The sequence below is a fragment of the Halichoeres trimaculatus genome, unplaced genomic scaffold, assembly GCF_033239565.1.
Source record: "Halichoeres trimaculatus isolate MK-OKI-2021-1 unplaced genomic scaffold, fHalTri1.1 fHalTri1_scaffold_16, whole genome shotgun sequence".
Lineage (NCBI taxonomy): Eukaryota > Metazoa > Chordata > Actinopteri > Labriformes > Labridae > Halichoeres > Halichoeres trimaculatus.
In genome coordinates, this window is record NW_027437194.1 from 2,696,856 (window position 1) to 2,710,793 (window position 13,938).

Below are 13,938 nucleotides of genomic sequence, written 5' to 3' on the forward strand. Positions count from 1 at the left end.
AAATTAATTACTCTGAAAAACCTAAGTTTTTTTTTTTCTTCAAGTGAATGCAATACGCTTCTGTATTAACCGAGTGTTTTCTCAACTAGCTTAAAAAATGTTTTAAATCATAACTGTAACCAAGTTTAGCAAGACTTCTAAATACACATTATTTAAAAATAAATAAAAAAATCACCTTTAATGGAAAATATATAAACAAATTTTACAATAAGGATGTGATGGAGTAAAAGTACAAAAAACTGCTTCTTATATTTTTTATGTTTTCAACAATTTTTGTTATGCATTAATAATTGGATTTGGATGTTTAACACTTTATTGTTGAGTCTTGTGAAATGGGGGAGCTTTTAGTACTCTGTATGATACAAAGCCAAATTTTGGCCTTTAGATTTTTTTTTTTTCGATTTCGTCGCTGCGAAACGAAAAATTAGTCATTTATTTAGTCAACTGTAGAATTTTCACAAATATTTACATGAGAGAAAATATTGGATATAACAACTGTGTATGAAGAGGAAGGCAGTGTAGGCAGATAGAGCTTTGGCCCCGCAGTGGAGATGACTAGAAGAAAGCCTCTATGTTTTTGTGCCAGTAATTCTTTAAGAGAAAAATAAATAAATTAATAAATTTAATATTATTATTAATAATATTATTATCATTTTTTAAATTATTATTATTATTATTACTGGATTTTTCAAAATAATAATAATAACAATAATAGTAATAATAATAGAAATAATAATAATATTTACTTTTATTATTATTAACAACTAATAGTATTTAATATTTAGTATTATAATAATAATACTAATAAAATAATAATAATAATAAGACGAAGAAGAATTGCTATTATTATTATTATTATATTTTCTGTAAATGACCCTAAAAAACAAAAGGTAAACACTTTTTTTCAGGGGTACAACCTTTTTAATTACAAAACAAACAAAAAAAAACGTTTTATGTTTTATAAACACAAATACTTTCACGTAAGAAAAATGAACCAAACTGAATCAAAACATTGGAGAGCAGGGCTTTGATTTGTGTTATACTGCTGGTTGAGTCCATTTCTTTTTAATGATAATAAGGTGATTTTATCCAGACTAAGTGCTTAGATCGTAAACATTTAAAACCATTTTTAATTTCCAGTGTGATAACAGCTTAGGTACTGGGTAAACACCTGTTAATTAATCATGAGTTAACATACCGTATCCAGAGATGATGTGGTGAAAAAGGCATTAAGGAGCTGGTATTCTGATGGGTAGGAGTGTATGTGTGTGAGTGTGTGTAGCACACAGCTTTTATGCCCATCTTGTTGCACTTTTTATTTTTTATATAACACTGGGAATGTCAAAAAGGAAGTCCATCCATGTTGCCTCACAACAGAAGCCACTGGTCAATACTCCTAAATGTCTCATAATGTCGCTTATAATAAACTTATAATAAATAACCCAAGGGAAAATTTCTCCTTTTAATTCCACTTATTAAAAATAATTAACAAGCAAATAAGATTTTTTAAATCAAAGTGAACAAAATTTAGACTGAGGCCTTTAAGGTTTCAGTGGAATTATGTTTGTAACTGTTAAAGTAAAAAGAATAAAGTCTCATAAAGTCGCTGTTTTGGAAATGAAGTGAATCCCTCATTCCTTTAGACAAACTGAAGTTTGTTAGACATTTTGAGTTTAAAACAAAGTGAGCCCTCTTCAGATAATCTGTTTATTATATTACAGCATGTTAACCCAGATTATTCAGATATTTACCTTTCCTGTTGCTAAGCATTAACCACAGACCCATGAAGTGTGTGGATGTGTGTTTTCTCAGTCCGTTCCCTCGGTGCCGACCGAGGCCACAGCTGAAACGTAGTACGGTCCCTCTCTCAGATACGTTTTCAGGCGGATGTAGTGCTGGCTGCCCAGGATCTCTGCGGCGGTGGACGAGGACACGAGCGAGCCCACCAGTTCGAACTTTGCGTCTTTGGCCTCCTTCGTCTGACCCGTGGAACGGTCCAGAATGAACTCCATGAAGCTGGGAGTGCTGATCATTAACCTCTGACCCCAGGGCTGAGTGGCGATGGCCTGGGAAGTAGACGCAGAGATCAGCTGGTGAAAATATTAAAGAGGGGTATCCCCATGGTAGCTTCACATAATTTACAGCTTGAAATCAGCCAAATTTTTCACTCATTGGTGTTTTAAAAAAAAACTTTACTCCAGCCTCTGTCTGACATGTTTGGGTTTTTTTTAGCTGCTGTCTCTTTAAGGTGCCGCTCCATAAACCCCCTTCTCTCTGATTGGTCTGAAGATTTTGTGCTATTTTTGGAATGGAGCATTTTGGGTAGTTTAATATTTTTAACCTTATATTTAACCAGGAATAAGACTCAATGAGATTAAAAATCTCTTTTCCAAAAACACATTATACACAATACAACATGTAAATATGACATATACCTCCAGGATTAAAAAACATCTTACGTCAGACAAACATCTTTAGACAGATGAATCTGCCTCCTAATCATTCAGGATCTGTTTTAAAGCATCCAGAGAGCGCAGTTCATGAAGTTTCAGGTCTTTTTGTGATCGTTCTGACTAGAGGAAGCAGCAAACTTAAATGATTTTTTGCCAAGTTCAGTCCTGACCCTAGGAACAGGCGGTAAAATAAGATCCTGAGATCGAAGATCATGAGTTCCTGCGGTTCTCTGTACAGGTGATATAGGTGGAAGCAGAACTAGGATACACTTATAAATAACAGGGTTTATGCTCAAATCCTGAGGTTGATTCCAATACCTTTTCAAGACTTTTTCAAAAACCTTTCAAAAAGTTTTAAGACTTTATCGCAACTTTCAGTTGTTGTTGGCATCCACTTTTTATCAGTTGTAGTTTACATTTTTACAGACATGAAGTAAGCTGAAGAGCTCGATACTTCAGGAAAAAATTACTCCCGAAAAACAGGAAAAAAGTTACAGAAGCGTATTGCATTCACTTGATGAAAAAAAAAACTTAGGTTTTTCAAAGTAATTAATTCTTCGGTTTGTTTAATGTGGTTATTAATTTTGTTTTTCTGATGAATATTTTCTTATTGGTTTGTTTTTTGTTATAATTTTTTCTGTTTTTATGAGTCATTTTTTTTCCTGTAGTATCGAGATACTTCGAAATCTCGTGAGAACCTCCAACCTGCAGACGACTCCGGTAGATGTGTGGTGGCTCCTGTGTCCCGCACGGATCAGAGATCCTGTTCTGCACATATATGCCTTATCCTTAACTTTCTACCAGCTTTCCAGTGTAGAAGCAATGCATTTTTTAATGCCACATCTTCATCTATTCAAGTATAACATTGAACAATAGGCTTATATAAAATATAAGGATAAAGTCGAAAACATTACAAGGGTTCCATACCCTGTGTGTGGCTAACACCTTACCTTTATTGACCCGGTACGGACCGGTAGAAAATTAAGGATAAGGCATTTATGTGCCGAAAAGGATCTCTGATCCGTGCGGGACACAGGAGCCACCACACATCCACGGGAGTCGTCTGCAGGTCGGAGGTTCTCACGGGATTTCAAAGTATCTCGATACTTCAGGAAAAAAAAATTACTCCTAAAAACAGGAGGAAAAAAATTACCTCGAAAAACAGAGAAAAATATAACAAAAAACAAACCAATAAAAAAATATTAATCAGAAAAACAAAATTAATTACCACAAAAAACAAACCGAAGAATAAATTACTCTGAAAAACCTGAGTTTTTTTTTCTTCAAGTGAATGCAAAACGCTTCCGTAAAAAGTAACCCGAAAACAGAAAAAAATATAACAAAAAACAAACCTATAAAAAAAATAATCAGAAAAACAAAACTAATTACCATAAAAAATTACTCACAAAAACAGAAATAATTATAACAAAAAACAAACCAATAAAAAAATATTAATCAGAAAAACAAAATTAATTACCACAAAAAAATAAACCGAAGAATAAATTACTCTGAAAAACCTGAGGTTTTTTTTTTCTTCAAGTGAATGCAATACGCTTTTGTTCATATGTAACTGTTTTCATCAAAAATGTTAATTATTGCATGTGTTTAGAGCTGGTGTTTGTTCTACAGGTGATCAAACGTGTATCACCGGCCGTTAGTAACAGCTGAGCACTCACAGTGAATATCCTCAGAGCTCCACAGTGCAGCTCTGGAAACGGCTGAGTGCTGATGTTGCAGATCATGTCCATGGGCTGATCAGACAAAAGCTTGAACCAGGACTCTGTCAGGGCCAACAGGTCCTCTGTCTGCTGCTCTGGCTGCAATGAAACGATACAGAGTCATGAAGTGACGGTTTTTGGTGTGAGAGGGGACGCCTGAGGAGATAAAAACAGGTTTGTACCTGGAGAGTGAGGAGCTGTGCTATGGCGTCCAGGCTGCGCACTCTGAGCTCTGTGGCTCCTGAACTGGCCAGTTTGCTCATCCTCAACAAGACGGATCTGAACTTTTCTCCTAAAGAGACAGAAAATAAGTCACAACTCAAGAAATATGAGTTTTCTTTTAAAACAAGCCAGGGGTTACCTTGGTTTGGAGTCTAACCTGTCTTCTGGAGGACCTGCTTCCCCTCCACAGTCGTTCCGAGTAATCCCAAAGTGTCCAGGGCCACACCGATCATGGCAGGATCTGGATCCAGGGCCATCTCGAACACCTTGTTCTGAAAAGCCGGGTATGTCTCACAGACCTGCTGTGGGCTGTCCATGATGGCCAGATTCCCAAAGAACTTCACCAAACCTGCAGAGGAAGACTTAAAACCATTAAAAACCACACACTACATGACTTTTAGGTCTTAATGGATCTAAAATTGTGAGAAAGCAATGATTTCCCAGCATGCTTTGATGGTTTCAAACCAGTAAACTAAGATGAAGTTGAGCGAAGCAGCATGACTGGAGTTGTTGGTGTTGGTGTTTTTCTGGTTTTCTTGGACTCACCGGGGAGGTAGAGTGAGGAGAAGGGGTCGGTCTCTGCTCCTCTGATCATGTTGGAGATCTTGTCCATGATCCCCTGTTGAGCCAAATACTGGCGCCCGTGCTGACTGTGGGCGAGGGTGGTCACCATCTCGATGGCTGTGGCTCTGGAGAAAAAATACACCAGTCAGAAAAACAAACCAAGATGCTTTTTCTTGTCATGTCAGACTTTAGAAAGCGGTTCATTGTTTTACCTGATCAACACGTCGTCTCCGGTGAGCTCTCCAAGCAGCTGGGAGATTAAGCCACTGTTGGCGCAGTAACCGAGGGAAATAGGAGACACGGATGAGATTTCTACCACCAGCTGCAGAAAAAACAAGAAGCGTTGTTGTATTGTTTGAATTTCTGCTTTTATGGATCCAAGAAACAACATTTTACAAGTTGTGTAAAGAAGCTATTCAAGAAAAATGTCCCGAACACAATGGAGGAATTGTGCATTTGGCTGTGAAACGGTCCTTCCATTAAGTAATTTGGCTGTTTCCAAGGTAACAGATTAAAATTAGCTGGATGTGAGGGATGTTGAGCAGTTGCCAGTCTTATTACACAGTCAGTTTGATGACTGGGATGAAAAGAAATAAAAAAAGAAATAAAAAAAGAAAAGTTTGACAGTCATTCAGCTGCCGTCCAGCGTAAGATCTGATCTCATCAGCAGCAGAAAATTCAACAGGGTGATTTTCAAAAGCAGCTGAAATGCTTCAGGGGGAAATTTGACATTTTTGCAGATTTTTTTTCTTTACAAACTGACTTCTGACCACAGACTGTATTTAGAGTGGACAGCGTGGCTCTGTCATTCACCATTGTAGGGTTTTGAAGCCAAAATACCCGGTCACAGACGCCACCAATGGCAGCCAGAGTCTGCGCAGTAGAGGCTGCGAGGGAATCTGAGAGGAGCAGGGTGACAAAAATTGTTTTTTTTTCTTTGGAGAGTCTAATCTCTTCTTGTCTCTCCCTCCTGACATATTTTATAATCCCGAGATTGTCAGCTGTCAGGTCGCTGAACTTGACGTAAAGCTTTGTTTTTAACCTCTTATAACTAAAGAAAACAAAACTCTACAGGGAAAAAAGTCTTTCCACCAATCAACGGTCTGCGGTGTCGTAGCTCCACCTTCTGGGATCGGATCGGTTTAGTCTAGCACCCCGAGACAAACCAAACTGAACCGCCTGGTGGAAACAGGGCTTATGTGCTTTGTGGTCTGAGGGCGTATTAAGACCTGGACTGTTTTGTCCACTTTGAACGGACCAGGGTTCGTTTCCCACGCTGGTGCGGACTTTCCATGCAGGTGTGAATAGACACAAACGAACCCTGGTGCAGACCAAACAACCGGACCGAGACCCACTTTTTGAAGTGGTCTCGGTCCGCTTCCAAACGAACTCTGGTGCGGTTCGTGGTTCTCCGGTGCAGGTCTGAATACAAACCAAGGTCCATCCGAACTAACTACAGGATACATGCTCCTTTTGGGCCTATAAAGCCACCGTAACCTAACCGTCTTTGGTTCATACCTGATCCTCCGTCTTCTGTTTAGCCACGCTGTTGCTAGCATGTTGTGGGTCAGGACACGCAGAGCATAGCGCCTCCTTGCTGCGATCATTCGTCTTCCTGTTCCTAAATTGTAAACGGTGTTGTTAAGCTGCTTTGAAGGAGCTGCTCTTGAAACTGAAAATGATTTAGCAGCTCTAATAAGAGCACAAACACATGTTTACCTCCATTTCCAGGTCTGTACTCTGTGTGCCGCCCTTTGTCAGTGCTGTCCAATGAGAGCACTGATCCTCACACACCTGGATGTGTTTACAGAATATAGTCCATTTGCAAAAAGTACAATCTGAATATGAACCGCACCAAACGAAAAAAATAATAAAGTCTGCTTTTGGTCCGGACCAAACAAGTGGACCAAAGGACTTTTCTGCTCTGAGTACAGCCTGAGAAGACCTTGGGTTCCCCACAGGGAGCTAGAAAACATTACTGCGTAGTGACGTCTTGGTCGACTTAATTTTAGATAAGCAGATAAAATAGAAGGAAGAATGGACACTGAAAGTGGTCCGTTTATTGGTCTAGAAATTTGGCTCATTTCTTGTCTTTCTTCAGCTGTCCTATCTAAAAAGTACAAAAAAAAGCCTGACGATTAGAATGAAATAGATACAAAAAAAAAAGTTTTGTTCTTCAGTCGTGAACACAGATGGACGTCATCTTGCTTGGCTTGAAGTGAGGTCTCCACAAAAACTGCTCCCCCCGGTGGCTGGCTGCAGTATAGGTCAAAAAATCCATCTCCCCAGTCATTCCAGATGGGCTGTGGTCAAACTTTAAAAAATTATTACACCTGGTAGAAATGTTTCTCACATCCGATTGTTGTGGTGATTTGAAGATATCATTTGGCTGTCTTGTATTCAAGTCCTCTTTTTTCTGAAAAGTTTTGTTTTCATTAGTTTTACGAGGTTAAAAACGAGGCTTTACGTAAACTTTAACGATGCCTGACAGCTGCCGTTCTCATGTATTTTTTCGGGGATTGTAAAATATGTCGGGAGGTAGAGTCAAGAAGTGTTTAGACTCTCAAAAGAAAAAGAATCTCTCATAGTCTCTACTGTGCAGACTCGGCGGCGCCTATGACAGGGAAATTTTGGCTTCAAAACCGTAGAATGGTAAATGGCGGAGCCACACTGTCCACTCTATACGCAGACTATGGTCATGAAGCACAAAAGTAGAATAAGTCAAATTGATCTCTCATACCTCATATATTCTGTATCTGATGATGTCGTTCTTGGCCATCACATCCTTCATAACTTTCAGCAGGTCGCTCTGGAACAGTTTGTCCAACCCCGGCTTTGAGTGGCTCAGTTTGGACAACGACCGGATTGCCTAAGAGCAAAAAGAACAGTTACTTACTGCACCTGTTGATGAATTCTTAATGTATGCAAGATATACCACACTTCAGTCTTCACCTGCTTCGCCACGGCCATCTTCTCCTCTCCGATGCAGTTTATCACACCTCGAAGAATGTCGTGGTTGTTTAAGACTTCAGTAGCAGCTTCCGGATGCTCCACTATTCTGCCAATCTGACAGAAGAAGACATGGCGTGTTATTATCAGAGGGCGAAAGTACGATGGCGTATTAGGGCCACTGAAGAAAAACAAAACAAAACAAAAATTTCAAGAAAAAAAATCACAATTTTCGAGTTTCTAAAAGAGTTTTTCAAACTTACGACTATAGAAACTCAAAAATTTGCAAGTTCATTAAGTGGAAAATTCACGACTTGATAAACTAGTAAATTTACGAGTTAATAAAGTCAGGAGAAACTACTGGTTTTAGCCCAGAGTCGTTGCATTCTTACAGGCTCTGAAAAGACGTTGTCGTGTCATGGGGCTGTTAAGAAGAAAGCAGCACACTGGACTTGAGGAGGTGTTTGCTTTTATCCTACAAGAAGTTTAACGCAGCAGGCAGATACGAGAATATAGAATAGAACTTAATTAGTCATTACAACAAGTACAATGAAATTGCAAACTATTGCAAACATATAGATGGTTCTCCGAGCTATCCAGATGGGGTGTGTGGTTCAACAGGACACGAACGAAAGAGCGAGTCGTTGAACTTTCCTCCTCGGGAGCATTTTATTAAAGGAATGAAAAAAAGTAAACAGCCGATCTCGCGCTTCTGCAGCGGAGACCAGAGCAATCGATTACAGTTTACAGTCTACTCTGACTTCTCTGACATCTCCCATATCTGTCACAAAACAACCTTCAATTTTAAAATTTTTCAGCTTAGCTTTTTTCAGCTTATCTGCATCTCTCAAGCGCAGCATCCCCTGTGCCTGTGCATCAACTAACACCCGGGACTTGTCATAAACCAGTAAATTTATGACTTTACAAGGTCGTAAATTTGTGACTTCATTAACTCGCATATTTACCAGTTTATTAAGTGGTAAATTTTCCACTTAATGAATACACAAATTTTTGAGTTTCTAAAGTTGTAAATTTACGACTTTAGACACTCAATTATTTTGATTTTTTTTCTCGAGAATGTATTTATTTATTTTATTTTTTTAGTGGCCCTAATATGCTGTCGTATGAAAGAGAGTCATATGTTTGTGTGTGTGTTTACATGTGTACTGTGAGCAAACCTGTGTCAGGGCGAGTATCTTGACGGTTTCATTAGGGTGGTTCAAACCTCCCTGCAGCTCAGCTCTGTAGTTCTGGGACACAGTCAAAGGGCTGAGTGCCACAAGGATGCGTTCAAGGATGTCGACACACAGCTCAATCTGCTCCCTGTGACAGAAATGAACTGTTTCTGTTAGTTAGCCAAGTTAATGATTTAATAATGACAAGAAATGGAGTAATTTGTTAAAAAAAACAACTATCCAGAAACAGATACTTGATGAATTTGGACATTAATTTCGTTTAAATGCTGACTTTAGCCTCACACTTACTGGGTTATAAATCCATATAAAGTGAGTTCACAGTCAGTTTTTGTTTAGAAAACAAAGATTTCAGGTCTTTAAACTCTTAAAAAATATCTTAAATACTCTGAGTATTAAAGCCAATGTTGTAACTTTAATTTAAAGCCATTTTGACCATTAAAAAATGCGTCACAATCCTTCTCTGCACTGTACAATACAATGTAGCCTGTTAGCATCCAGCTAGCAGCCTGTTAGCAAACAGCTAAAGATGCACGAGCGCGCCGTTTCTCGAACCTTCCTTTCGAAAAACCCTAATTCTCGTTTTAAGGAACATTTAGTGACATAAACAGCAGCTTTGACTTCAGACTGACTCAGCAGTTTGCTCCACAGTGGGAACAAGCAACAAGCTGTGAGACAAACCCACCTGTCATTGGAGTTTAAGAGGGAGAAAATCACATTAAAGCGCTGCCCGCTCACAGAGTCTCTCAAAGCGCTGATAGGAATCGATATTAACGCTGTTTTTAAACACTTTAGCTCCTCTGTGGGATCTTCAACACCGGAGATTTCCTCCAGGAGACTCTCTATGGTCGCAGCCATGACTTGTGTTTAGGGAAACACAAGCAGCAACAAAAAGTCCGCCTCCTTCTTCTTCTACTCCTTTGGTTTGACGGTCGTCGTCGACATTGTGGCGCATCACCGCCATCTGCTGGGCAAAAAATGACATTTTCTTCAGTACAGTTATTCATGTAGGTAATTTTTCCTCATAATATTTTGTCTCAAGCCACAAAAATCAACTATGAGAGTAAAATCAGACATTTTTATACCAAGGAGATGATCCAGGAAAACCTCGGTGCATTTTCTAAAATGTTTTTCCCATAAGAGATTTCAATTTTGAATCATATAATGTTCTTCCCGTTGTCTTTTTGAACCTTTTTTCCATTTTATTTAGTGAAGAACCTGTTTTGACTGAAGTGTACCAAACAATAAATAAATAGATAATAAAATAAAACAAAATAAATTACATAAAAAAATTAAATAAAAAAGATTTTAAAAAAATTATAATTAAAATAAATAAATAAAATAAAATAAAATAAAATAAATAGAATAGAATAGAATAGAGTAAAATTAAAATAAAAAAATAATAATAAAAAAATAAATAAATAAATAAATAAATAAATAAATAAATAAATAAAAATTTCATCACAGTCCTTTTCCTGTATTTCTTTAAGGGTTGATTCAATAAGTAAATTTAGGTATTAATATTAACTTTACTTACATAGCATCTATAAAAACAAATGTTTAAAAATAGCTTTAAAGGATAAAAACAGGGTGGGAATAAAGAAATAAGCTGTCATGGCATGGGTTGTATATTTAAATTTAAAACAAAAGCAAAGGGGGGAAAAATAAAAACATTTAAAAAGAATAAAGAGAGGGTTTTGGAGGAAAGGGAAGAGGATGAAACATCATGAGTTAAAGGGATGTGGAATAAATTAAAATCAATAAAAAGAAACAACATAAATCAACGGAACAGATAATAAAGCGCACAAAGATTTTAAAAAAATGTAATAAATAACTAAAATTATTTAAAGATAAATACAAACAAATAGATTAACGTCAAATTAATGACACTAAAATCAAAATACAATTCAAAAAGGTGAAATTACAAAAAGATAGATAAATAATGAAAAAAAATAAAGTTTTAAGAAGCGATTAAAAAGACGTTACTGACTTTGCCTTGTCTGATAACAACATTAAGCCCCTGCATCAGGACAGGGTCTCCAAATCTGGGTTAACAAGCTTCTTGAATTTATCGTGCTTCACAAACCTCTCTGGCTGTTTTCCATCTTGTCTAACTTTGTCAGGCCACAGCTCAGATAATAAAACCTGTATACATTTTTCTTAGCCGGCATACTGTAAACGCCAACAGCTTACCAAGCAAACCTCTGTGTCACTTTGAGATTGAGTAAAGTCCATAAGCAGGTTTTATCTCATGTCTTTACTGCTTGACGTTATATGTTTAGGTTCAAAAGGTTATGTTAGATTGGGACTGACATGAGCCCAAACACTCAGGAGTACATTTTTTTTTATCAGTGTAGCTGCAAGGTAAAAAGTTCAACACTGGAGGTCGCCGGAAACAAAATTTTCAGATGGTGTTGAGTGGCTCTTACAGTAATAAGGGCCTTTTTCAATGATCTATACTTTAGGGGACCATAGTAGAGATTTATTTCAACATATACACATTAAAATATTTTTGTAATTTTACATTAGATGTACTACTAACTTGGGATACATGGTGGAAGTTTCTTGTCTGAAATCAGCTAAAAATAAAACAAAGTAAGCTGACTGAACAATCTGATAGAAGATTGAGAAGGACACTTCTTGCATTTAGTACTCGATGGTTAAAAGTTGGGTTAAAAGAAATCTCTCGCAGTCACTTTTTCAGTTGCAAACCAAGTCAATCAAATTGAATGATATATAAAAAAATGAAAAAATTATTATACAAGGTTGAAGAACAGGGGTGTGTCCAGGGGTGGCCAGTCCAGGTGCCACCCCAAAATCCCAAACTACAGTCATCGACTGGTGAAAGGTCAAAGTCCTAATTGTTTGGTTAATAGTTCCCAGTCAACCAATCCAAAACCTCACAAAAAATGGTCTCACCCCTGGTTTTGAAATGGCACAACCACAGACAAGGGAAGTGCCATTAGAGAACTTTTCTAACCTCGCACAAAAGACCCATTAGGATCATTTTGATGGCGAAAGACTAGAGGTAATATCAAAAATTTCTTTACATTGCACAATCATGTTGTATTTCTATTCAAGGCTGATTAATTTATTGTCAGTGGTACAAACAAATATTCCTTCCCTGCGTCATTAATGTTGTATGCCTGCTGCTGGTCTCTCGTCTCTTGATGGAGCATGTGACTTGTGCTCTGGGTGCAGGGTTACATCCTGCTTGAGTTTCATGAAAAAGGAAACCGTGTCTGTCAGCACTTACTGTTGTAGAACAGTCAACATCGGGACCACAAACAGCGAACAAATGTACCGAGACAATCAGGCGGTTCAGACAGGTGTCATGCAGGTAGGGTGTCCGTTTTTGCTAGTTTGCACCTTTTCATGAAAGTTTGAGTTGTTGCCATGTTTCTGCTTCGTCTTCCAGTGCTCTCTGTGCAAGCTGCGGACCCATCAGTGGTGTTTCCTCCTCTTCAATGTGCTCCTCTTCCATGCCTTGTTGTTCGGGGCCGACTTTGTGGAGGAGTACCTCCTGCAGCCCACACCTGGCGTCTACACCGACGGCATGGTTGTTGACGTGCGAGAGAGAGCACGGAAACTAGACCTGAGTAACGCCAGAGAGAACATCTCCCAGAACTACCCCATCGCTAATCCTGACGCCTGCAGGAACTCGGACCTCTTCCTGCTCACTTTAGTCTTCAGTTCAACGGCTAACAGCTCCCAGAGAGATGCAGTCCGGAGGACCTGGGCCAACCAAACGACCGTTCAAGGCTTTCCTGTACAGGTTCTTTTCTTCTTGGGGTCAACTCAGACTTTTACTGCACAGGACGCTCTTATGTCAGAGTCTGACCGCTACGGCGACATCGTGCAGGGTCATGCAGTTGCTGACTCCTCTGCGCGTGGTCCAACAGAAAGGACGGTTCTGGCTCTTCGTTGGGTGATCACCTTCTGTCCTGTGGCACGATTTGTCCTCCTCACCAAGGACTCTGCTTTCATCAACCTCCCTGCCATCGGAGGATACCTTCTTGGGCTACACCGGCACCCTGAAGATCTCTATCTGGGTCGGGTGATCCAAAGAGACTCTCCTGACAGGGATCCTAACAGTCCTGGATACCTCCCCCCTGCTCTCTACCCTGAGAAGTACCTGCCTGAATACTGCGACAGCACTGCGTACATCCTCTCCCAAGATGTGGTACGAAAAGTCTACGTGGCGTCTTCAGCAGTCCGAGCACCCGTCCCAGCCGATGTTTTTGTGGGTCTTTGTGCCCAGAAAGCTGGAGTGGCACCAACGCACAGCGCCAGATTCTCTGGAGAGAAGCATATTCGCTACAACGCCTGCTGCTATCAGTACCTGTTCAGCTCAGCAGGGATGGGAAGCAAAGAATTAGTGAGGGTGTGGGTTGACCTTGGACAGAAGGGGAGGAGATGCTCCCTGCTCAGGACCTACTATGGTCTGGTTACTTGCAAGGCCCTGACGTACCTGGATAAACTGACCTTTTTCAGCTCACAGGGCCAGGCTGAGAGGCTTGGTTGATTTTGAGTCAGTTTGATTAAGAGTCAAAGACAAACACTGACAGGAAGTGGAGATGCTGTTTTAAGAATAAATAAGTTTATCCTTCATCCTGCTCTTCAGTTCTTTGAGTGACCAATCAACTTTGGGTTGCCTATATTTGAAATTGAGGTTATTATAAAGCTTAACTGTTAATTATTTAATATTCTTATGAAGTATAATGTTTGTTGCCTTTTTATTTAACAGTAAATGTTGGAAATAAAGACATAAATCGATAGTTCATTCCGATTTGTTGTTGATTTTTTGTCCTCGCAGTCTGGTACCTTTGTAATGTTCTC

At 38.9% G+C, this 13,938-nt stretch overlaps 2 protein-coding genes across 2 annotated transcripts; one reads left to right on the forward strand and one right to left on the reverse strand.

Moving 5' to 3' along the window:
* Window positions 1-931: 931 nt before the first annotated feature.
* Window positions 932-9,999, reverse strand: psmd5 (proteasome 26S subunit, non-ATPase 5). Its single transcript, XM_074689729.1, has 10 exons — window positions 9,785-9,999; window positions 9,085-9,229; window positions 7,910-8,023; window positions 7,698-7,826; window positions 5,170-5,279; window positions 4,940-5,082; window positions 4,551-4,742; window positions 4,354-4,463; window positions 4,130-4,270; window positions 932-2,066 (listed from the first exon to the last, which is right to left on the reverse strand). Exons 1-10 carry the CDS (start codon window positions 9,955-9,957, stop codon window positions 1,809-1,811), a joined length of 1,515 nt encoding a protein of 504 aa, XP_074545830.1. The 5' UTR covers window positions 9,958-9,999; the 3' UTR covers window positions 932-1,808.
* Window positions 10,000-12,330: 2,331 nt separating this feature from the next.
* b3galt9 (beta-1,3-galactosyltransferase 9) lies at window positions 12,331-13,687 on the forward strand. The gene is made up of 2 exons (XM_074690998.1): window positions 12,331-12,439; window positions 12,518-13,687. The coding sequence occupies exons 1-2, from the start codon at window positions 12,398-12,400 to the stop codon at window positions 13,622-13,624; spliced, it is 1,149 nt and encodes a 382-aa protein (XP_074547099.1). The 5' UTR covers window positions 12,331-12,397; the 3' UTR covers window positions 13,625-13,687.
* The last annotated feature ends 251 nt before the right edge of the window (window positions 13,688-13,938 follow it).